This window comes from Salmo salar, chromosome 08, assembly GCF_965601325.2.
Source record: "Salmo salar chromosome 08, fSalSal1, whole genome shotgun sequence".
Classification (NCBI taxonomy): domain Eukaryota; kingdom Metazoa; phylum Chordata; class Actinopteri; order Salmoniformes; family Salmonidae; genus Salmo; species Salmo salar.
The window spans coordinates 17,817,951-17,842,500 of NC_138298.1; the positions used below are offsets into that span (position 1 = coordinate 17,817,951).

General features: G+C 45.5%; 1 protein-coding gene across 12 annotated transcripts in view; it reads right to left on the minus strand.

Annotated features, from left to right (window-relative positions):
- The window catches only part of LOC106610060 (teneurin-3), a 447,182-nt gene that overhangs the window by 77,397 nt on the left and 345,235 nt on the right, over positions 1-24,550 (minus strand). For 7 of the 12 annotated variants that reach the window (XM_014209182.3, XM_082978414.1, XM_014209189.3 and 4 more), the window contains 7 exons: positions 24,520-24,550; positions 22,515-22,709; positions 20,655-20,855; positions 17,070-17,255; positions 5,994-6,020; positions 3,270-3,416; positions 1,797-2,016 (listed from right to left, as the gene is read on the minus strand). The exon at positions 24,520-24,550 is cut by the window's right edge and continues 71 nt beyond it. In XM_014209182.3, coding sequence (XP_014064657.1) covers positions 1,797-2,016; positions 3,270-3,416; positions 5,994-6,020; positions 17,070-17,255; positions 20,655-20,855; positions 22,515-22,709; positions 24,520-24,550 — 1,007 coding nt within the window. The remainder of the gene's footprint in view (positions 1-1,796; positions 2,017-3,269; positions 3,417-5,993; positions 6,021-17,069; positions 17,256-20,654; positions 20,856-22,514; positions 22,710-24,519) is intronic. The other 5 variants (XM_014209184.3, XM_082978415.1, XM_014209185.3 and 2 more) reach the window with 1 other exon arrangement.

Here is a 24,550-nt window from a genome sequence, read left to right on the forward strand (position 1 = left end):
AGTCCAGCTCTTACTGAAATCGATTTGGTTCTAGATCAACTGTGATTGTGAATAATCACAAACGTGCACGGCACTCTGGACTGAATTAAAGCAACGTTCAAGGTTAAATAGTCATAAGACCTTTGAGAATGACCATAACGGAAGCTGGTCATGGTATATGACTCATGTTGTTGTCCAGTATGGAGAAACAAACTTTCATGGTTATAGACAACATTGTTATAGACCACTGTATCCACCTGGCTGGTTGTCACCAAGGCAACCAAACACACACACACACACACACACACACACACACACACACACACACACACACACACACACACACACACACACACACACACGGGGACACACCATTTGCCATGGTATGGTCTTGCGCTCTGGACATGCGTTGGTAGTACCCAACTCGCTAACGACCATCAGGTCGCTAATGGCCTGGTACTCAGAGCTCTATTGTCCCTCAAACCAAACGCAATCGAAAATCACATCAAACACTTATCATCAAAACAGTACAGTGATTTTAAAACTCAGAAGTTCAACAACAGGTTGAAACTGAGTGGAAAATGTGGTCGTTGTGGATGTTGTTTCAAAGCCTAACACAATGAAATGGACAGCGCTTTGTAAGGTGAGGATTCATTCAAAACACACATATGCATATTAGAGCTGAAGCATATTCAAAGGCCTATGAGCCCAAGCCCTTGTGCTGTTATACAATACATAGCCTACCGCATATTACACATGGCAGAAAAACATCAAAACTAGCCTACACTCCAAAATTAAACAAATTCTAGTAAATCACCTTTGAGTGTGGACTGTATTATCACGCATACTGGATGGACTGGTTACCTTATGCTACGCCCCAAACGTTCTATCCATGAGTCTGGGAGAGAATGTATTGGCCTAGGAGATGCTGTTGGTTCATTGATTGTGCAGGGCAGCTTACAGTTAGCCTACAAGTATAGTGGATTTGTATTTGATTTGAAATAGCCTAGTAATAGGGCCTTTTTTATATTTTCATAATTAATAGGCGGACACATTACATTTAGCTACAGAACCATGCATTTCCATGTCCTCCTCTCTCCCCTTCATACCTTTCTCAGCGCAACAGTTAAATGAAATATGTTTCGTTGTGAAAACATGTTACTATCGATGTTCCCGAACAGATTTCATTTGGTTTCCCAAATTAAACACTGGGTAGCTGCAGGAACAGGGTTGGAGATGGCATACAGAGTTTTGGGCAGAATATCAGCTGTTGCTCAGCAAGAGGCTGCGTGCTCCTCAAACAGTTGTTGATGCATGGAGTGAAATAACCAGAGTAGCATGGTTGAAGTAACTGACCATCAGAAAAGGTCCCGTGTGGCTCAGTTGGTAGAGCATGGTGTTTGCAACGCCAGGGTTGTGGGTTCGATTCCCACGGGGGACCAGTACAGAGAAAACATTTATGAAATGTATGCACTCACTACTGTAAGTCGCTCTGGATAAGAGTGTCTGCTAAATGACTTAAATGTAAAAGTGGCCTCCATTCATTATTAGAGCGCAAACGGATGCATTTTTTGTTCCTGCCCCTTTGATAATGGGCCAATTTAAATCAAAACACGTTTTACATATTAGTAAAGACAAAATTCAATTGAGAATAGTCTGATGGGTGAAAATATGATTACTTGATGAAATCAGTCTTTTGCAGGACAATAACCGTCAGACAAAATGTCATGACCGCCACAGCCCTCCACACACACACCACACACACACCACACACACACACTAACCTGTTCAAATGAATGGGAAATGAGAATGCTCACCTCTTGTTGAAGGGGTTGTCCCCGGTGATGACGTGGCTGCCCTCTGGTCCAACCAGGAAGCGGATGCGTTGGTAGAAGGAGCGTGCGGCATGCTGGGGCATCAGGCTGGACGGGCTCTGACTGATGATGTCAGAGGGGTCCGGGGAGCCGCGGCAGTACGGCTGGGTCTGACAGGATGTCTGGAGGCAACAGTCCGGGTCCATACAGTCAACCAGGCCGTCTGAGAGAGATAGAGAGTTATGAAGAGGCAAACAAGAGGAGTAAGGAATGGGATCCAGATCAGATTCTCTCTGATAACTCTAAAGGAACCATATACAGTGAATTCACGAACAAAATACTTTTAACCAAGTTAAAAACAAATCTACCTCCAGTTGCTCTTTTTGTCAGGTGGGCAAAGGTTTGTTTTGTTATAAGTGGTTGTATTTGATTGGGCTTTCAGAATGTGATTGGCCGTGTTCCTGTGAGAGCGAATAGCAGGCCCAGTTGTTCAAAGTTATTAGTCAACCTCTAACCCCTGGCTGTGGTGACAAACTGCCTGGTTCCTCCATCCTGACTGCTGCCTTGGATGGGATAACTGTAGGCTAAATATACTCGCTTTCTCTCGCTCTCTCGCTCTCTCTTGCTCTCTCTTTCTCTCCCTCCCTCACTAACCTAACCTATCTAACGGAGTGAGAGAGAGCGTGAGAGCAAGCGAGAGAGAGAGAGTGCGAGAGCGAGAGAGAGCGAGACAAAGAGAAAGAGAATGGAAGAGAGAGAAAGACTGTGAAAGAAAGTGTGAGTGAGTGAGGAAGAAGGAAAGCGGAGAGGGATAGAGAGAAAGAGAGAGAAATCTAGGAGAAAGACTTCTCTCTGCTACTTCAACAGCCAGCCTGCCTGCTGTTTTCCAAGGCCTTTGTGTGGGAGTGAGATTTGCTCCGTCTCCCACAGGTGACATCCACAGGAAAGGGGGAGAGGAGGAGAGGGAAAAGAGAGGTGAAAGAAAGGAGGGAGGTAGGATGTGGAGCTCATGAAAGGCTGCCAATTGCCTTTGTGAGGTTATTAAAAGCTCGGCGTACATCTGGCGACCAGCTACCACCGGGCGGAGGGGTGATAAAAACCTTGCCGCCGCGATTGACACACCCCCACCTCGTCGTTCCCCCACCCCTCCCTCATCCCCCTCTTCCAAAACTAATCAGGACGTGACTTGATCCTTCGTTTATTTCTTTATTTAACAGGCCTCTGTAGTGGTGACGCCACCGCCTTCTTCAGTCGGAGCTTTACAGAGTGCAGAGATCCACATCTAATGTGGTTGTGGGTTCAATCCCAGCAAGGATCACACACAATACGCACAGTTCAGATGTATGCACTCCCTGTACTGGAAGTGACTTCTAATGAAAATGTCTGGCATATAACGTAACGTAACCCAGAGCCAAAGACGAATGTCCATTTTGTGAAAACGTAATGGACAATAAAGTTTTCTTCTACGCGTCTCACCTCCTTCGTTATCCTTGCCGTCGGCGCAGAGGGTCTCCATGGCGACATCGCATCCCGCCCCACGCCACCCGGACTGGCAGACGCAGTGCCATCCGTTCTGGTCCAGGGTACAGCGGCCGTTGTTGTTACACAGGCCTGGGCAGCCCTCTGTAGCAGAGCAGAGCATGGAGAGTTAATACACGCTCACAGACATAGGAGGGTTATGTGTGTATGGGGAAGGGAGGAGTGTGTGTGGCCGAGGGTGTGTGTGTGTGTGTGTGTGTGTGTGTGTGTGTGTGTGTGTGTGTGTGTGTGTGTGTGTGTGTGTGTGTGTGTGTGTGTGTGTGTGTGTGTGTGCGTGTGCGTGCATGCATAGGTGAGAATAAGGGAGGGGGAGAGTGTGATTATGGAAGTGTGTGAGTGCGCTTGTGTATCTCATATCAACATGGTGGTGTGTCTGTATGTAGGTGCTGCTCTGTGATTCAGGATTGTGTGTGAACACATGCGTGAGTGACTGTGTCCTCCTTTTTCGAGGAGATCCCCCCCCCCTCTCAGTTTTTCGATGAGAACAAACAAATGAACAATCAACATAAACAGATTCAGATTAACAGGTAGAGAACCAACCAAAATGAAAAGGTTTCTGGTGAACTTAACATATAACCGACAGTGTGACATATAATCAGACAGTTAGACAGGCCTGTGAAATGCACAGATGTTGTAATTTCACATGAACGATAGAAGCCTCGCGAAGAACCCTTCGTTAACCTCGTTAACCGTTGAAGAATTTGAAAGAAAATATGAATTTTGCCTTTCATTAAGTCAAGTAAGAGAGGATGTCAGAAGTACAACTGTTGGAAAAGGAAATTGAGTAGAGAGCAAAAGGAATCAAAATGCACCATACATTACAGAAGGAGTGGCCAAAATATAACGTGTCATTAATTTCAGGGAGATTTGACAATGACAATGTCCCAAAATAGCCCAAATCAAACAGAATCAGAAATCAAAGAACCCAAACGAAAGCACTAAATCGATTTTCCTCTGCCTTCTTCAGTTTTTGATAGTAGTAGCTATTGGCACATCCATGTGAAGCTACAATACAATAGGGACACAAAGTATAGGGAGGGCTCTGGCTTGAGTCCCTGCCTCCACAGCTATACTTTATGCCTAGGTCACATTCCTTTACACAGAATAATAACAAACAAGAGAATAATACAATTGTAATAATATAGAAGCAAAGCCCAGGAGGAAGTGAAAGCAGCCCAGCGACTAGGCTAGACAGTCAGGAGGTCATACAGGCCGCGGATGCATGGAAACACGACCAACAAGGATTTCCCAACAAAACGGAAGAACCATGTGTGAAGGGTGGTCAGTGGTGTGTGGGTTGCGTGTGTGTGTGTGTGTGTAGGTGTGTGTGTTTGAGTTTTGGGAAATCCAAACAAAATGGCAGACGTGTGTGTGTGTGTGTGTGTGTGTGTGTGTGTGTGCGTGCGTATTGGAAACAGATTTTAAGACAGACAAGAATGGAGATAACCAGTAAAAGGACCACAAAAAACAGTGAGAGACTGGTACAAAGACACGTTTACGCCGTGCTTCAAGACAAGAGAGAAAGAAAGAAAGAAAGAAAGAAAGAAAGAAAGAGAGAGAGGGAAAAACAGGAGAGCGGAGAGTGATTGTTCATGACAATCTCCCTGGGGCTTTTGTATGAATTACCTTTAAATCCTGCGATTAGGGGGGGCCAAGGAAAAGGAGAAAAATTTGGGAAAGAAAAATGAAAAAAAAAACTCAGTACTTCAGTCTCTGTGAAGGAGGTTGCAGACCGACTGACAAACACATAAAAGGAAAGAGAGAAAGAGAGGAGGGGAGAGGAGGAGAGGAGAGAGGAGAGAGGAGAGAGGAGAGAGGAACGGAGGAGGCAGGATTCCGTGGACATACTGTTGGAAGACAGGGGGATACAGAGAAGGGAAGACAGAGCGCGCGAGAGAGAGAGACTGATACCACTCTGTGTGCGGTGGAGATAGCTCTGTTGGAAGGTCGAGGGTCGAGGGTTAAAGAAGTAGTCCATATCTCCACTTCAGCTTAAAGGCCTCCAATTCTTAGTTCTCTACAAAAGGCATTGATGGTGCTAGTAACACACCATCAATTTATTAACAAATAAACGTATAATCACGTTTTTTGGACGTTTTAAGGTGCCATTCTTCATTGTCAATTCGGGGAAAGCAAAAAAACAAACAAATGAAAAGACTGACACGTATACAAAAAGCAGTGAGGCAAAGCATCCGGGATAACACCCCTGCTTTAAGAAAAAAAGATCTAGTCAGCTGCGTGAGCTTAGATGACGTTATTTCAATGTTATTCTATCGTGCCGCTGGAACGTTTCTGGCCTCGGCCGGTGCCCAACGCGGGGGCGTTCGAGAGCAGTGGTTGGTGGGTTATGTGGGCAAAAAAAAAACGCCCCAGTTCTACCATGCCTGGTAGTTACCGAACATCCTCCCATGCTCCAAGAAAGGACATGATATTGGATTTCCCCCACAGTACCAAGACATGAAGACATGAGAAACAAATAGTCACAGTAACAATAGAAGACCGAATCACTGAATCAATACATCAATGAATCAGAATCAGAGATAAAAAGAGATAAAAAGATAGAGAGGGAGAAGGGTTACTGGGAATCTATGGCCGGTCACATGTACCACACAGCACGATGGGGGGGGGGGGGGGGGGCAGAAGAAAGAGAGACCACAGTACCTTTGACTCTAATATCCGGATTGTGAGCTTGAAAGAGAAAAAAGGAGAGAGAGAGAAAGAGAGGAGAGTGAGCGGTTAAGGAGAGGAGAAAAAAACAGGGCAGACTATTTACCAGAGTGTTAGTAGTGTACTTACGAGCACAGGCACCCTTACACACTCGCGCGCACACACACACACACACACACACACACCACATGTGTTTGAAAATGTGATGGATATCCCATGTGACCCAGAGTGTGTGTGTGGCCGCGACCATCCTCACATGTAAACCTCTAGGATTTCTCTCGCCGTTGTGACGGGGGGGGGAGCGGGAGATTAAAGATGACATACTTTATCAGACACTTAGCTTGTTGTGATGCATCAGCGTATGAATGCTGTACATATACATATGTGTGTGTGTGTGTCAATCTGTTGTCTTATAAAGCCAACACCCAGTCCCTAAATTGCTTACACAATCTTAGATGTCGTTGCTATGGCTTCACACTAACATACACACAAATTGCCTCAGATGTTGCTTGCTGGAACTTCACACTAGCTCACACATACACACACTGGCTCAGGTGGCAGCTTGATTGGCCGTCATCCTCTCCTTTTCCCAGAGTGGAACAGGATCCCTTAATAGAATTAATGGAGCGTCAGGGTTCTTAATGGAACGTCAGGGTTCTTAATGGAACGTCAGGGTTAAGAAAACAGCAGCAATCATCCCTGAACCCTGAGCAAAGGGGCAGCAATTTACCAGCTAATTGCACTAAAGATTTCTCATTTACTTCCATCATATTCCACTCACATCGGGACAGGGAGGACTGTGTGTGTGTGTGCGTGTGTGTGTGTGTGTCCATCTGTGTGTGTATGTACAGTATGTATGTACCTGTGTGTGTATGTACAGTATGTATCTGTGTGTGTGTCCATCTGTGTGTCCATCTGTGTGTGTGTGTGTGTGTGTGTGTGTGTGTGTGTGTGTGTGTGTGTGCGTGCCTATGGGTCAAGCTGCAGAATTAATCAGCCTCTTATAGACATCAATGCTTCATTATTTGTCGGGACAATTCTTGGCGGTCGCTGATTAAAGTGACATTAATCTGGAAACAATTATATATCACAACGTCCAGACCCATTCAATTACCACCCTGAGGTAAAGATGGAGAGATGGAGGAAGGAGAGGAGAGGGGGATGAAGGGGAGGATAGAGAGATGAGGGGGAACAGAGAGAGAGCAGAGGGGTAGAAGGAGAGAGAGAGAGCAGAAGGAGAGAGAGGGGAAGAAAGAGAGAGAGAGAGAGAGAGAGAGAGAGAGAGAGAGAGAGAGAGATAGAGAGAGAGAGAGAGAGAGAGAGAGAGAGAGCTGGGGTAGATGCTACCGGCATGTATCCAGTGATTTAACATGATCTTAATTAACGTTTAATGCGCTGGGGGCCTTTAACAACCCCCTCAGCTCCAGGTGAGCCTACCATAAAAACAGGGGGGCCTCTTCTTAGACTTGAATCATGCTATAGCCCAAAGTGCTCCAGAACCCATTGAGGACAATGAAAAACCACTACACCCACCCTTCCCCCAATCAATCCCCAACATGGTTATTACTGAGCTATGAGGCTATGAGCCTCACTCATTCCCTGGTCTATAGTAGACGCACACACACATACACACAAACACACGCGCCCACACACATACACACATACACAAACACACACACATGCACGCGCACACACACACACACACACACACACACACACACACACACACACACACACACACACACACACACACACACACACACACACACACACACACAACACACACACACAGTGATGTATATATAATAACGGTAGTGTGTGGCTAGACTGACGGAGCTACCAGCCTGTTAAGAGAGAAGCCAGATCAGTGGTAAAACAGAACAGCCATTCAGCAGTACTGAGAGGGGGATTATGGGATTCCTAGTTCCCAAGCAGAGCCTCGAGTGTAGCAGCGTTAATTAACTATTGGACACAGTTACCAAAATGATTTGGCCTTTTGTGAATACAATTTGACTGTTTTAACTACACAATTGAGTTTACAAACCGCTGTGTTTTGTGTGTGTGTGTGTGTGTGTGTGTGTGTGTGTGTGTTTTATGAAACGCTGACCTTGAACAGTTTTTTTTTTTGTTTTAAAAGACAAATCACTACAAAGAATGCTACAGTAGCTAGTAGCTGAATCTGAAGCTTGAGGTGGGGACGGACACCGAGACCAGTCACTTTGGTCTCTCATTTCAGTGAAAATAGCAATAGATGGTTTGAATTTGTTGCGAGCGATAGAGGAGTGTATATGTGTGTGTGTGTGTGTGTGTGTGTTGTCTAGCGAGCATCAGCCTTGGATGATAATGGTGAACCATCAGGCGCTACACTGACCTGGAGGCAAACAGACATCTGGGGAGAAACAGAACCAGACACACAGACATCTGGGGAGAAACAGAACCAGACACACAGACATCTGGGGAGAAACAGAACCAGACACACAGACATCTGGGGAGAAACAGAACCAGACACACAGACATCTGGGGAGAAACAGAACCAGACACACAGACATCTGGGGAGAAACAGAACCAGACACACAGACATCTGGGGTGAAACAGAACCAGACACACAGACATCTGGGGAGAAACAGAACCAGACACACAGACATCTGGGGAGAAACAGAACCAGACACACAGACATCTGGGGTGAAACAGAACCAGACACACAGACATCTGGGGTGAAACAGAACCAGACACACAGACATCTGGGGTGAAACAGAACCAGACACACAGACATCTGGGGAGAAACAGAACCAGACACACAGACATCTGGGGAGAAACAGAACCAGACACACAGACATCTGGGGAGAAACAGAACCAGACACACAGACATCTGGGGTGAAACAGAACCAGACACACAGACATCTGGGGAGAAACAGAACCAGACACACAGACATCTGGGGAGAAACAGAACCAGACACACAGACATCTGGGGAGAAACAGAACCAGACACACAGACATCTGGGGAGAAACAGAACCAGACACACAGACAGACTTGCAGCTGGTGGGAGTGTGTTTGTGTGTGAGGGAGAGTGCGTGTGCATGAATGTGTGTACAGTATGTGTGTCTGTGTGTGTGGAGGCACATGTGGTGGTGCTGGGTGAGATATTGCTGGCTCTGCAATGCTATTCTGGGCGATGGAGAGATGTGAGGGAGGGAGGGATGGATGACTGACCACCAGTCTAGCCCCAGGAGAGGAAGAGCAGAGGGGGAGAACAGGGAGCCTGGGATGGGGTTCTGGAGCTGGACTGCTGGAGAAACCTTGGGGCAGTAAGTCTGCAGTTTCCTGGTTCTCAACTAATACACTCAGTCTCTGCCTGTTCACCAGCTGCACTTCTCAGAACACACACACGCACCTACATACACACATGCACACGCAACAATATTTTAACAATATTCCATACGTTACTTTAAAATCAGTCTCCGTCCCTAATGGCACCCTATTCCCTACACAGTGCACTACTTTTGACCAGCGCCTATAGGAGCAATTTGGGGCACGTCTTCAGTGTGACTAAAGGAGACAACCCTACTGATGAGGTATTCAGAAGCCATAAGAAGAAGAAGAAGAAGAAGAATCAGAAGAAGAATCAGAAGAAGAAGAAGAATCAGAAGAAGAATCAGAAGAAGAATCAGAAGAAGAATCAGAAGAAGAATCAGAATCAGAAGAAGAATCAGAAGCAGAATCAGAAGCAGAATCAGAAGAAGAATCAGAAGAAGAATCAGAAGAAGAATCAGAAGAAGAATCAGAAGCAGAATCAGAAGAAGAATCAGAAGAAGAATCAGAAGAAGAATCAGAAGAAGCAGAAGCAGAAGCAGAAGCAGAAGAAGCAGAAGAAGCAGAAGAAGCAGAAGCAGAAGCAGAAGAAGCAGAAGCAGAAGCAGAAGAAGCAGAAGCAGAAGCAGAAGAAGCAGAAGCAGAAGCAGAAGAAGCAGAAGCAGAAGAAGCAGAAGAAGAAGCAGAAGAAGCAGAAGCAGAAGCAGAAGAAGCAGAAGCAGAAGCAGAAGAAGAAGCAGAAGCAGAAGCAGAAGAAGCAGAAGCAGAAGCAGAAGAAGCAGAAGCAGAAGCAGAAGAAGCAGAAGCAGAAGCAGAAGACAGAAGCAGAAGCAGAAGCAGAAGAACCTGTGGCTCTCTTAACAAAACCTAATGTCTACAGAAGGAACTAGGAGCATTGTGCAAGTCCATAAAAATGTACATTTCTATCCTCCGCAGAAGAGTATTTTGGAATGCTGATAAAAAAAGACCATATGAGATTTTGGTTATTGGACATGATTGTTATACAAACATGATTTGGTCTGTTTACTGTAACTCAAATTGTCAAGGGAAGACATTATTATCGGTTTGTTGCTGAAAAATTCTTAGCAAACTCTTACATACACTTGACAACATTTATTTACAAGGTAGCACAAACAATTTCAGCCAATTTAAGTTGTTTTCTTTTAAACAAGGATACTTCCACGTCTCAGAGACATCGATTCATTTGCTGCATTTTGCAAGCGGGAACATTAGAGTAAAATCAAGGACACTATTTTACCACTACCAATCACACACACAACGCAGTGACAATTTACTCAACTTATCATCACTGTGTTTTGTATGGAAAAGCAATTCGCAGAGTACAAATGAGCGGTGGACTACTTCCGTAAAGCCACTCAAAATGGAGATGCATCAAGCCACCTTGTGTCAGACAACGACAGAGAGAGAAAGAGATAGAGTGGGATCTGAAATTATTGACACCCTCGATAAATATGAGCAATAATGACTGTATAAAATAAATCTGTCAAATAGTGAGCTATATTGTATGCTAAAAAATGGGGAGATAATTTTATACTAATACTATTGCTCAGAGAAAAAGATTTTGTTTAACAAGTAATATCTCAAAAAGGTAGGGGTCAAAGATATTGACACCCCTAGCACGCAATCACTACATCAAGCTTGTGACTCTACAAACTTGTTGGATGCATTTGCTGTGTGTTTTGGTTGTGTTTCAGATTATTTTGTGCCAAATAGAAATGAATGGTAAATAATGTATTGTGTCATTTTGGAGTCACTTTGATTGTAAATAAGAATAGAACACGTTTCTAAACACTTCTACATCAATGTGGATTCTATCATGAGACATGTAATCGTGAATAACGATGAGTGAGAAAGTTCCAGAAGATCATACCCTCAAGACATGCTAACCTCTCACTGTTACCAATAACGGGGGACGTTAGCACGTCTTGGGGGTATGATCTTTTGATCTTCTGGAACTTTCTCACTCATCGTTATTCACGATCGCATGTCTCGGAGGAGAGAAGAAGACGACTTAATAGCTACTGTGTTCTTCTCCTCTCTCATTCAACATTTGCTATGGAGGAAGGGGGGGATGTCTGTAGTAGAAAAGTAATGGAGTAGCTAAACGTCACTGCCTCCTAACTCTCAATAAGTCTTAATGTTGTTATACTGTAGTTCCACTGCATATACAGTGGCAGGAAAAAGTACCTGGATTTCTGAATGAATTGGTCATAAAATTTGATCTGATCTTCATCTAGGTCACAACAATAGACAAACACAGTCTGCTTAAACTAATAACACACAAACAATTATACGTTTTCATGTCTTTATTGAACACACCATGTAAACATTCACAGTGCAGGGTGGGAAAAGTATGTGAACCCTTGGATTTAATAACTGGTTGACCCTCCTTTGGCAGCAATAACCTCAACCAAACGTTTTCTGTAGTTGCGGATCAGACCTGCACAACAGTCAGGTGGAATTTTGGACCATTCCTCTTTACAAAACTGTTTCAGTTCAGCAATATTCTTGGGATGTCTGGTGTGAACCGCTCTCTTGAGGTCATGCCACAGCATCTCAATCGGGTTGAGATCAGGACTCTGACTGGGCCACTCCAGAAGGTGTATTTTCTTCTGTTGAAGCCATTCTGTTGTTGATTTACTTCTGAGATTTAGGTCGTTGTCCTGTTGCATCACCTAACTTCTGTTGAGCTTCAAATGGTGGACAGAAAGCCTAACATTCTCCTGCAAAATGTCTTGATAAACTTGGGAATTCAATTTTCCGTCGATGATAGCAAGCTGTCCAGGCCCTGAGGCAGCAAAGCAGCCCCAAACCATGATGCTCCCTCCATCATACTTTACAGTTGGGATGAGGTTTTGATGTTGGTGTGCTGTACCTTTTTTTCTCCACACATAGTGTTGTGTGTTCCTTCCAAACAACTCAACTGTAGTTTCATCTGTCCACAGAATATTTTGCCAGTAGCGCTGTGGAACATCCAGGTGCACTTTTGCAAACTTCAGACCTGCAGCAATGTTTTTTTGGCTTCTTCCGTGGTGTCCTCCCATGAACACCATTCTTGTTTAGTGTTTTACGTATCGTAGACTCGTCAACAGAGATGATAGCATGTTCCAGAGATTTCTGTAAGTCTTTTGCTGACACTAGGATTCTTCTTAACCTCATTGAGAATTCTGCGCTGTGCTCTTGCAGTCATCTTTGCAGGACGGCCACTCCTAGGGAGAGCAGCAACAGTGCTGAACTTTCTCAATTTATAGACAATTTATCTTACCGTGGACTGATGAACATCAAGGCTTTTAGAAATATTTTGTAACCCTTTTCAGCTTTATGCAAGTCAACACTTCTTAATCTTAGGTCTTCTGAGATCTCTTTTGTTCAAGGCATGGTTCACATCAGGCAATGCTTCTTGTGAATAGCAAGCTCAAATTTTGTGAGTGTTTTTTATAGGGCAAGGCAGCTCTAACCAACATCTCCAATCTCGTCTCATTGATCATTGACTCCAGGTTAGCTGACTCCTGACTCCAATTAGCTTTTGGAGTTTAGCCTAGGGGTTCACATACTTTTTCCAACCTACACTGTGAATGTTTAAATGATGTATTCAATATAGACAAACAAATTACAATAATTTGTGTTATTAGTTTAAGTACACTATGTGTGTCTATTGTTGTGACTTAGATGATGATCAGATAACATTTGATGACCAATTTATGCAGAAATCCAGGTAATTCCAATGGGTTCACATACTTTTTCTTGCCACTGTAATAGACTGTCTAACTGGTGTTCTACTGAGACAGCGTGAGGATATAGTAATTCAAACCAGTGTTGACTGAACATTACACTATACAATCTTTGTTTGAGTTGTTTGAATAAGCGATTGGATAAGAACATACTGTATGTATTGTGGTTGGGGGGGTGGGGGTGGGGGTGTGCGTGTGGGGGGGGGGTTGTACTGTGATTGTGTAAGAGGCAATGCGGTCCGGGGTCAGAGCGGGGTCGAACAAACACACAGAAGTCTTAGCTGGGTTGGTGGCAGCAGTGGAATCTGTCCCATACTAAACATTCTAGAATGTTCTGCTGTTCTATCTGGTTGATGTCCCTTCCCCTTTGGTGGAAGTCATTCTCCTGCTAACTTATATCCCCAACAAAAATAGCCCTTTATCTTCAGCAGACACAAATGATGCATGGTGGCCCTCACCACCGCTGAAATGCTACTCTGAAACAGGAGAGAACATCTCAAGGACAGAGAGGTGAAACTTTTAAGGACACGGACTCACGTCCCAGCCAACGCCAGCAGGGTTTCAGATTCAGACTAGGGCTTCAAGGAGCATCCTGCCTTTGCATTTTGTTGTCTGAATGCTAAGAAAAAGTGTCTGAAGACTTATAATGAGCCAAAAGGTGTTATTTTCAGGGGAATGAGGCAGCGGTCGGTGCTTCCTCCACTGGGCCAGAGATAATCAGACACACATTATTGACACAGAAGAAATTAACTCCATGATGATGAGTAGAGTGAGTCAGTGTGTGTGTGTGTGTGTGTGTGTGTGTGTGTGTGTGTGTGGTGTGTGTGTGTGTGTGTGTGTGTGTGTGCTCGCATTTTTTCTGTGTGTGTGCAGAGAGTGTCACGAAACCTGAAAACACACAGCTGGGGGACACCATGCTAAAGCCTGTCGCATGCTTCCCAGTCAAAACAGTTTGCGCATATATTATGACAAAATGATGACTTTTTGTTCGTTTTGGTTTTTCCCGGCTGTTCGCGCACACAACAATTTTGCTTGAGAGGCAAGTCGAAGTTCGGTAGCCAAAGTCTACGCCCCTTCGTCGGTGATTGGTCAGCAGTACTACTCCTAGTAGGAGTGGGAACTTTGGATGGGATTCTTCAATTAAATGTTTGTTGTCATTCAATGAGAGATTACAAGTTTTCATGCACATTTTTTCACTTGAGAAATAATGTACCAAACGTCTTAGATGTAAAATTGCGCGACTTAGACCTCTGCAAATCCGTCCAAATTCATTACAGATTTTTTATTCATCTTACATTAAGTAGGAGTAGTTTGAGGAAGTCTTACTGGATATGTTGTTGGTATGGCGTCTCAAGAGGGACAAACGTTAATATTGCATGATTTCTGCTAGGAGCAAACCCAACCTAGTAGGCGGGCTCCTTAACGATAACGACCGCTAAATGAGTGGGGGACACCATGTTAAACTCTAACTTGACCGCTAAATGAGTGGGGGTCACCATGCTAAACTCTAACTCGACCGCTAAATCAGTGGGGGACATCATGCTAAACTCTAACTCAACCTCTAAATGAGCGGGGGACACCATGCTAAACTCTAACTCAACCTCTAAATGAGTGGGGGACACCATGCTAAACTCTAACTCAACCTCTAAATGAGTGGGGGACACCATGCTAAACTCTAACTCAACCTCTAAATGAGTGGGGGACACCATGCTAAACTCTAACTCGACCGCTAAATGAGTGGGGGACACCATGCTAAACTCTAACTCGACCGCTAAATGAGTGGGGGACACCATGCTAAACTCTAACTCGACCGCTAAATGAGTGGGGGACACCATGCTAAACTCTAACTCGACCGCTAAATGAGTGGGGGACACCATGCTAAACTCTAACTCGACCGCTAAATGAGTGGGGGACACCATGCTAAACTCTAACTCGACCGCTAAATGAATGGAGGACACCATGCTAAACTCTAACTCGACCTCTAAATGAGTGGTTGGAAACCATGCTAAACTCTAACTCGACCTCTAAATGAGTGGGGGACACCATGCTAAACTCTAACTCGACCTCTAAATGAGTGGGGGACACCATGCTAAACTCTAACTCGACCTCTAAATGAGTGGGGGACACCATGCTAAACTCTAACTCGACCGCTAAATGAGTGGAGGACACCATGCTAAACTCTAACTCGACCTCTAAATGAGTGGGTGGACACCATGCTAAACTCTAACTCGACCGCTAAATGAGTGGAGGACACCATGCTAAACTCTAACTCGACCTCTAAATGAGTGGTGGGACACCATGCTAAACTCTAACTCGACCTCTAAATGAGTGGGGGACACCATGCTAAACTCTAACTCGACCTCTAAATGAGTGGGGGACACCATGCTAAACTCTAACTCGACCGCTAAATGAGTGGGAGGACACCATGCTAAACTCTAACTCGACCGCTAAATGAGTGGGGGACACCATGCTAAACTCTAACTCGACCGCTAAATGAGTGGAGGACACCATGCTAAACTCTAACTCGACCTCTAAATGAGTGGTTGGAAACCATGCTAAACTCTAACTCGACCTCTAAATGAGTGGGGGACACCATGCTAAACTCTAACTCGACCGCTAAATGAGTGGGGGACACCATGCTAAACTCTAACTCGACCTCTAAATGAGTGGGGGACACCATGCTAAACTCTAACTCGACCTCTAAATGAGTGGGGGACACCATGCTAAACTCTAACTCGACCGCTAAATGAATGGAGGACACCATGCTAAACTCTAACTCGACCTCTAAATGAGTGGTTGGAAACCATGCTAAACTCTAACTCGACCTCTAAATGAGTGGGGGACACCATGCTAAACTCTAACTCGACCTCTAAATGAGTGGGGGACACCATGCTAAACTCTAACTCGACCTCTAAATGAGTGAGGGACACCATGCTAAACTCTAACTCGACCTCTAAATGAGTGGGGGACACCATGCTAAACTTTAACTCTGGCTAATTCATCAGATTTTTCGTTTGAATAATGGACCAGATCCTAATAAAGACGGCCAGCCACAATGGGGGCCCGTTCAGTCTGTCAACGAGATCCGCTCCCCAATGTTGACTAATTGAGTGAAGCAGAACGACGCCTCAAAACACACCCCTGCTGAGTTTGTGCTGCAGAGATCGAGGCAGAACAGAACACGAGTTCTGTGTGCGTGTGTGCGAGGAGAGAACATGCATTCTGCTCCGCAATCGACTTAATATCAGGGAATCAGCCGACAAAACAAGACTTGCTTGATAACAATTAAGTAGGTTTTGTGATGTAGGGGTTGAGAGGGAAACAATTACCCAAACAGGATTTGTCAGTTCTCTTAAGGGCTCGTATCTTTCCATCGTATAGAGGAGGCTTTGGCCTGTTTCAGTCTTTGGTGTTTGTTTCACACCCGGCTTAAAAGCTAAACAGAAACGCGGCAGGCATTTACAACCCTGCTCCGTACCCTCGTGTTAAGATGGAGAGCTTGGAACAGGACTCACACAGTCTATCTTCTCCACACTGCCTTAACTACAGTAAATGTCAGTGTTTTGATAGAGGTTAAAGGTCAGCAGCGGCCCATGGGGACTCCGCAGGCCTTCTTAACACAGGTAACGTGAGTGACTACAAAGAGCAGGCTGCAGAGTGGGAGGGAGTTAGCCAGGCCCTTGTAAAGAGAGGGATGGAGAGGTTTGAGAGGAAAGAGGAGACTGGGATCAGATGCTACTTCAGCTGGCTGTTCAAAGCCATATAGACCCCCAGGTTGGAGTCCTCCGTGGTGTGAGAGCTGGGGGAATCATGGATGGACAGACAGCTTCAGAGGTAGAGGGCTATGTGTGATTGACGGTGTGTGTGTGTGTGTGTGTGTGTGTGAGAGAGAGAAAACGTGTGTGAAAACGTGTGTGTTTCCTTGTAAAAATGTCTTTATTTGTCGACCCGTATGAATTATTCATGTGTATATCTACTGTAGGCGTGTGTATTCTTCAGTAGACCTACCGATGTTGCAGTGCTCGCCGGTCCAGCCCTGGTTGCACTCACACTTGCCCTCCTTGCAGACTCCGTTCTTAGTGCACATGGGGTGGCAGGCCTTCTGGTCACAGACCGTACCCGTCCAGCCCTCCTCGCAACGACAGCTGCCCCCGAAACACACGCCATGGGAGCCGCAGTCCACCGCACACACCTCTGTACACACACACACACACACACACACACACACACACACACACACACACACACACACACACACACACACACACACACACACACACACACACACACACACACACACACACACACACAAAGAAGGAAACGTTAGTGTCAGTGTGTAATGATGTGGAATCGCTAGCTAGTTATCAGGGTGTGCTAGTAGCGTCCACCATAAGGTTTCATCTATCTCTGTTTCAACTGTAGCCAGGCAGGGTCTCCGTTGGCACAATGCTTCCACTATTGTGTTTTGGGCTGGCAGCGGGTGGGGTCGGGGTCGGGTGGATATGGTTGTCAGCCTGGTATTTCTCAAAGAACACCTTTCTACCCTGACACGTCTGTCCCCCGTGGCTGACACGGTGTAGCATGAAGAGTCTGGGAGGTTTTGAAGGTTCCTGGGTGGGGCACGGTGGTGGGGGTGCGTGGTCCTGTGGTGGGTCTGAGGTGTTGGTGTGGGTGATGTGGGGGGTGTGTGTGTGTGTGTGTGTGTGTGTGTGTGTGTGTGTGTGTGTGTGTGTGTGTGTGTGTGTGTGTGTGTGTGTGTGTGTGTGTGTGTGCGAGTGGGGGGGAGGGGGGGGACAGAGGTGTGATCATTGAGTATGGACAGTTCAGGCTATGAGAGTAGACATATTGAACTTTACCTCAGACAGGGTAGGAATAGGATAAGGGTAGAGTATGGGTAGACACCGTTAGCCAGCCATCCAGCCAGACACAAGGATTCCCACTGTGCCTGAAGCAGAATGACACCCAAACCAATCAACCACAGATGAATCAATCCTGCTGCAGTGGGGCCCATAGATGGACGCCTGCTCACAATCTGGGCTTGTTTGGTACAGACTGATGGAATGTTGTCAGTTGACAGGGAACTGTTTTTGTCTCTGTTCTGTTCTTCAGAGCGTAGACCATTTGAACCAGAAGTGTGCGTTAAAATTCCACCAATCACTTTTAGCTCTGAGTTGAAGTGACACTTGTTTTCCATTCAGAGCCTTTTTGTTGCGGTTACATGAAGACGACAGGAACGCCTTTATTGATACCACCTTGAAATTTAAACTGAGGGGGAGCGGTGTTTGAATGAATTGTTGTTTGCACAAAATATAAGAGAGACACTCAACACTTGACATGACATGTTCGTCATTTAGCAGACGCTCTTATCCAGAGCAACTCACAGAAGTGAGTGCACTCACTTTCATACTGGTCCCCCGGGGGAATCAAACCCACAACCCTGGCGTTGCAAGCGCCATGCTCTACCAACTGAACCACAGTCACAATGTTTTGTCTTGTGTCTGTCTTGGCAGGTCTGTACATACAGACAGACAGTCAGGATTGCAGGCAGCAGATGTCTGGCAGGGTGAAAGACTATACTCGGACAGACCCCACCCTGGTTAACTACTGAATACAGTATCTACATCTTACTGAAATACTGTCCTGTGGAAACACAACCCAGTAGTAGGGATGAGACCTGTGTCTGAGAGTTCAGAACAGATCACTGTAGTAATACTGGAAGAAAAACCTCATACAATGTTAACTACAGTGCTATAGCACGGGTATAGGAATAACAGCATCTGAAATGTTGCTACTTCTTGGACTCGTTGCCGGCAGGGACAAATAATCGACCGTAGGACCGTTGCTATCAGACAGTGGCTAAGAGAAGCAATTCCAGTTGAAGTCAGTGGCTAGATAGAAGACATTGATTGAGCGGAGTTCTCTCAGACTAGCTATCAGTCAGCGGCTAGAAGATTGAGAGGTTCATCTCGGAGTCATTCCAGGTAAGACCAACAGACCAACGGACCCCCGACCGCTCAGTCTTTCTCGGTCTCTAAAGTTCCATCAGCCCCCTGGAGGGGCTGCGCTCAGTGTGGGCCGCCGCTGCCTGTGGCGAGCTGCCATTACCGTTGTGTGTGTGTGTGAGTGTGTGTGAGAGAGAGTGTGTTGTGTGTCAGGAAGTGGCGCTGTTCGTCACTGCCATCGCCGTGTCGCCGTGTGTGTGTGTGTGGGTATGTATGTATGTGTGAGACGTGGCGGGCGCTGTCTGAAGCAGGGAGGGAGGGAGGGAGGGAGGGAGGGAGGGAGGGAGGGAGGGAGAGAGCGGCCTGGAGCGGTGACCAGACTGAGGCTCTGGTCACGTCTGTTTGAAGGTCACCGTGGACAGCCCCAAAAATATTTAGGTTATCTCCGATTTTTCGGTCAATTCTCACATAGAAATTTCATTGGGAGGAAGGATGTTTGACATGCTTTTGACATTATTATCTTTCCAAAAAATCATGTGTGAATGTGTGAATCACTCCGCCCACTCTGGGAAGTCGATGCACGTATACATTTACATTTTACATTTAAGTCATTTAGCAGACTCTCTTATCCAGAGCGACTTACAAATTGGTGCATTCACCTTATGATATCCAGTGGAACAACCACTTTACAATAGTGCATCTAAATCATTTAAGGGGGGGGGGGGGGGGGGGGGTTAGAAGGATTACTTTATCCTATCCTAGCTATTCCTTAAAGAGGTGGGGTTTCAGGTGTAGAGGTGGGGTTTCAGGTATAGAGCATATTGTTCCAAACAATGCTTCTTGAAATGAACAAGATAAAAAAAAAGGGAACTTTTGACATATAAATATTTCTATATTTTCTATTTTTCATATCTGAATCTCCACTATAAGGAGCATAATGACACGAAGATGTTGTCTGTATCATGCACGGTTCACAGATCATACGGTCTTACACAACACATGTATAGGTCTAAAAAGGGACTCAAATGTCCACTTCCTCCTGATTTAAAAAAACAACAAAAAAAGGGAGAGAATTGTCAAACATCCGTCCTCCCAATGAAGTTTCTATATGAGAATTGCCAGAACAAATCAATATTTTTGGGCTGTCCTGGTGTGGAATCGCCCTCCATTCTCTCTCTTTCTCTCAGTCTCACTCTTTCTCTCCATCCCTCCCTCTCTGTTCTCTAGCAATTAGCAGTGCAGTCTTATTTAATTTAAACTCAGTGTAATTAACAAACCCACGGCCCTTGCTCTCCCTCCATCCTTCCTTCTCTTTGCTGGCTGAGCCAGTGTGTTAGAGGCAAATAAACACAGCTTTCTCTCAAATTAAAAATGGATCAGATCGATGTGCTCTGTCCAATCTAAGCCCAGTTAATATAAAAGTCACACTGCTGCCTTCATAACAGCATTAGTCAACAAAGCAGCAGTGAAAAGAGAGAGATAAAGAATGAAAGAGAGAGCAATACAGTAAAAGAATATAGATGGGAAGGCCATGGCACAACGGTGTGAGAGAAGCTGTAGAGAAATGTAGTACTTCTGAGTGAAGGCTAGCATGCTAACAACTAATAACCTTTACCAACGTTCAAACAACGTGCTCGCACCAACAACGTACCGACGGAGCAGTCGGGGCCGGTCCAGTTGGTGTCGCAGGTGCAGGTGCCGCTTTCGCTTTGGTAGGTGCCGTGGCCGGAGCACTGGTCGGGGCACATGGTCTTGAGGATCTCACAGTTGGTGCCCCCCCAGCCCGGGCTGCAGTGGCACTCCCCGTGGATACACACACCATGGGCCGAACAGCCAGGGTCCAGGCAGTCCACTGGAGGGAGGAGGGGAAGGAGAGAGAGGTTGATTTGTCGCAATCAATTCCCAACCAACTGCTGTCACTTTGGATTGTTGCACAGAGCAAATGTAAACATACAGTACACAAACACTCACTGTGGAACAGAGGAATTGTGTTTGTGTGTGTGTGTCGGTGTGTGTGTATACTATCTCTGGGTTTGTGAGCGTCTACAGCTCAGCGTTCCACACCATAGTGCTTACAAAGGTCATCACTAAGCTAAGGAACCTGGAACTAAACACCTCCCTTTGCAACTGGATCCTGGACTTCCTGATGGGCCGCCCCCAGGTGGTGAGGGTAGGCAACAACACATCTGCCACGCTGATCCTCAACACTGGAGCCCCTCAGGGGTGCGTGCTTAGTCCCCTCCTGTACTCCCTGTTCACCCGTGACTGCGTGGCCAAGCACAACTCCAACACCATCATCAAGTTTGCTGATGACACAACAGTGGGAGGCCTGATCACCGACAACGATGACACAGCCTATAGGGACACAACAACCCCTCCCTCAATGTGAGCAAGACAAAGGAGCTGATCGTGGACTACAGGAAAAGGCGGGCCAAACAGGCCCCCGCTAACATCGACAGGGATGTAATGGAGCGGGTCGAGAGTTTCAAGTTCCTTGGTGTCCACATCACCAACAAACTATCATGGTCCAAACACACCAAGACAGCCGTGAAGAGGGTACGACAAAACCTTTTCCCCCTCAGGAGACTGAAAAGATTTGGCATGGGTCCTCAGATCCCCACCTGTTGCATTGTGCGCATGTGACAAATAAAATGTGATTTGATTTGTCTGTTGATTCCCAGCAAGTTGCCTGGGCTGATACTTGTTGAGCTGCAGTTACTTCCCTCTGCTGTCTTAGTGATGATGGGTCTTAATCTGTCCATTGACTACTGACTGGGTCACAGACCTCACAATAACATTCACTGCAAACTAATTGCATTAGCGTCGGATTGTGGGGTGTGTGTGTGTGTGTGTGTGTGTGTGTGTGTGTGTGTGTGTGTGTGTGTGTGTGTGTGTGTGTGTGTCAGTAGCAGGAGGCTGGCAGAGATACATTTTATTGAGCAGCGAAGATGAGATTTTCTCCCATAGGGAAGTGCAATAATTGGATCTAATGTACAGACAGAGCTAGCCTTCTGATGGGTTGTTTTGTAGGCTAGCGTAGCAGGTACATGCCAGGATAATTTAGCTAATCTAATATTCTCCATTCTCTGTCAGTGTGTGGTGCATGTGTGAGAGCGAGTCAGTGTGTGTGTCTCAAGCCACGCATCGATGGGGACAGCGATGTAATTATTTGCTCTTTGAAGTAGAGAGCAGCAATTGTTTCTGTAATACTGAACTATTGGCTGGCGGTAACGATTATGATGGTGAATACTGAGCAATCAAATACTGACTGGCTGACAAGGAAGGAAGAGGGGAAGAGGATGTGTCTGAACTCACACACACACACACACACACACACACACACACACACACACACACCACACACACACACACACACACACACACACACACACACACACACACACACACACACACACACACACACACACACACACACACACACACACACCGAGGAGAGAAGGAAAAGGGCAGTGCAAATCAAAAGATCCCTCTAACAGGACTGATCTCTTACCTTCTTCACAGTTGTCTCCCTTGTATCCGGTGTTGCAGGCACAGATGCCCATGATACAGATTCCGTGTCCCCCACAGTGGATGTCTATACACTGGTTGCTGGGCACGTCACACTCTGTCCCCTTCCAGCCACTGAAGCACAGGCAGCGACCCCTGGAGTACTGGCCGTTACCACTGCACAGCACGGGGCACGAAGCTGCAACGGGACACAGAGGGACAAATGAATGTTTGTGTATACATCGTGAATGTGCATAAACACACACACGAGCATACACATAATACAGTGTGCACATTCACACATGCATGGCAACACAGTCTCATGAGATATATGTTCCATTTAAACGTTTTTGCAATATTGTAAATACATGTTTTTTTGTTGGGGTCACCAGGTTAATAGAGATATATACAGGGTATCACCAGGTTAATAGAGATATATACAGGGTATCACCAGGTTAAAAGAGACATATACAGGGTATCACCAGGTTAATAGAGATATATATACAGGGTATCACCAGGTTAATAGAGAGATATATACAGGGTATCACCAGGTTAATAGAGAGATATAGAGGGTATCACCAGGTTAATAGAGAGATATACAGGGTATCACCAGGTTAATAGAGAGATATAGAGGGTATCACCAGGTTAATAGAGATATATACAGGGTATCACCAGGTTAATAGAGAGATATATACAGGGTATCACCAGGTTAATAGAGATATATACAGGATATCACCAAGTTAATAGAGATATATACAGGGTATCACCAGGTTAATAGAGATATATACAGGGTATCACCAGGTTAATAGAGAGATATATACAGGGTATCACCAGGTTAACAGAGAGATATATACAGGGTATCACCAAGTTAATAGAGATATATACAGGGTATCACCAAGTTAATAGAGATATATACAGGGTATCACCAGGTTAATAGAGAGATATATACAGGGTATCACCAAGTTAATAGAGATATATATACAGAGTATCACCAAGTTAATAGAGATATATACAGGGTATCACCAAGTTAATAGAGATATATACAGGGTATCACCAAGTTAATAGAGATATATACTGGGTATCACCAAGTTAATAGAGATATATATACAGAGTATCACCAAGTTAATAGAGATATATATAGGGTATCACCAGGTTAATAGAGAGATATATACAGGGTATCACCAGGTTAATAGAGAGATATATACAGGGTATCACCAGGTTAATAGAGATATATATACAGGGTATCACCAGGTTAACAGAGAGATATATAGTGAGATAGAAAGGGACACAGAAGTCACTTCAGCAACTCTTCAGTATAATTCTGAGGGAATATAAGCAGAGAGCTGATGAACAGTGATGGATGGAGGGACATTAGACTTTCTAATGACTTGTGAGACCCTTTTCTCTTTGTTTGAGCTCCAGTCAAGCACACTATTGTATAATGATGAAAGTGGAGATGAAGAGAGCCTCCTTGATGGAGGTAGTACTTGGCAGAGACGCAGAGGTACCGACTGACTGAATCAGTGAGTGTGTGTGTGTGTGTGTGAGAGAGAGAGAGAGAGAGAGAGAGAGAGAGAGAGAGAGAAAGAGAGAGAGAGAGCGAGAGAGAGAGAGAGAGAGAGCGAGAGAGAGCGTGAGAGAGAGAGCGTGAGAGAGAGCGTGAGAGAGAGAGCATGTGAGAGAGCGAGCATGTGAGAGAGCGTGCGAGAGAGCGTGAGAGAGAGAGAGAGAGCGAGAGAGAGCGTGAGAGAGAGAGCGTGAGAGAGAGAGCGTGAGAGAGAGCGTGAGAGAGCGTGAGATATAGAGAGAGAGAAAGAGAGAGAGAGAGAGAGCGAGAGAGCGTGTGAGAGAGCGTGAGAGAGAGAGCGTGAGAGAGCGTGAGAGATAGTGTATGTGCGTCTGTGTGCCTGAATCAATGTACTCGCCGGGACAACAATCTACAGCCAATTACGGGAGGTGATAGTGGGTTTACTCCTCTCAAACGGCGTGTGTGCATGTCTGTGTCTTACCTCTTGAGCAATCCGGCCCAAGGAACCCTGG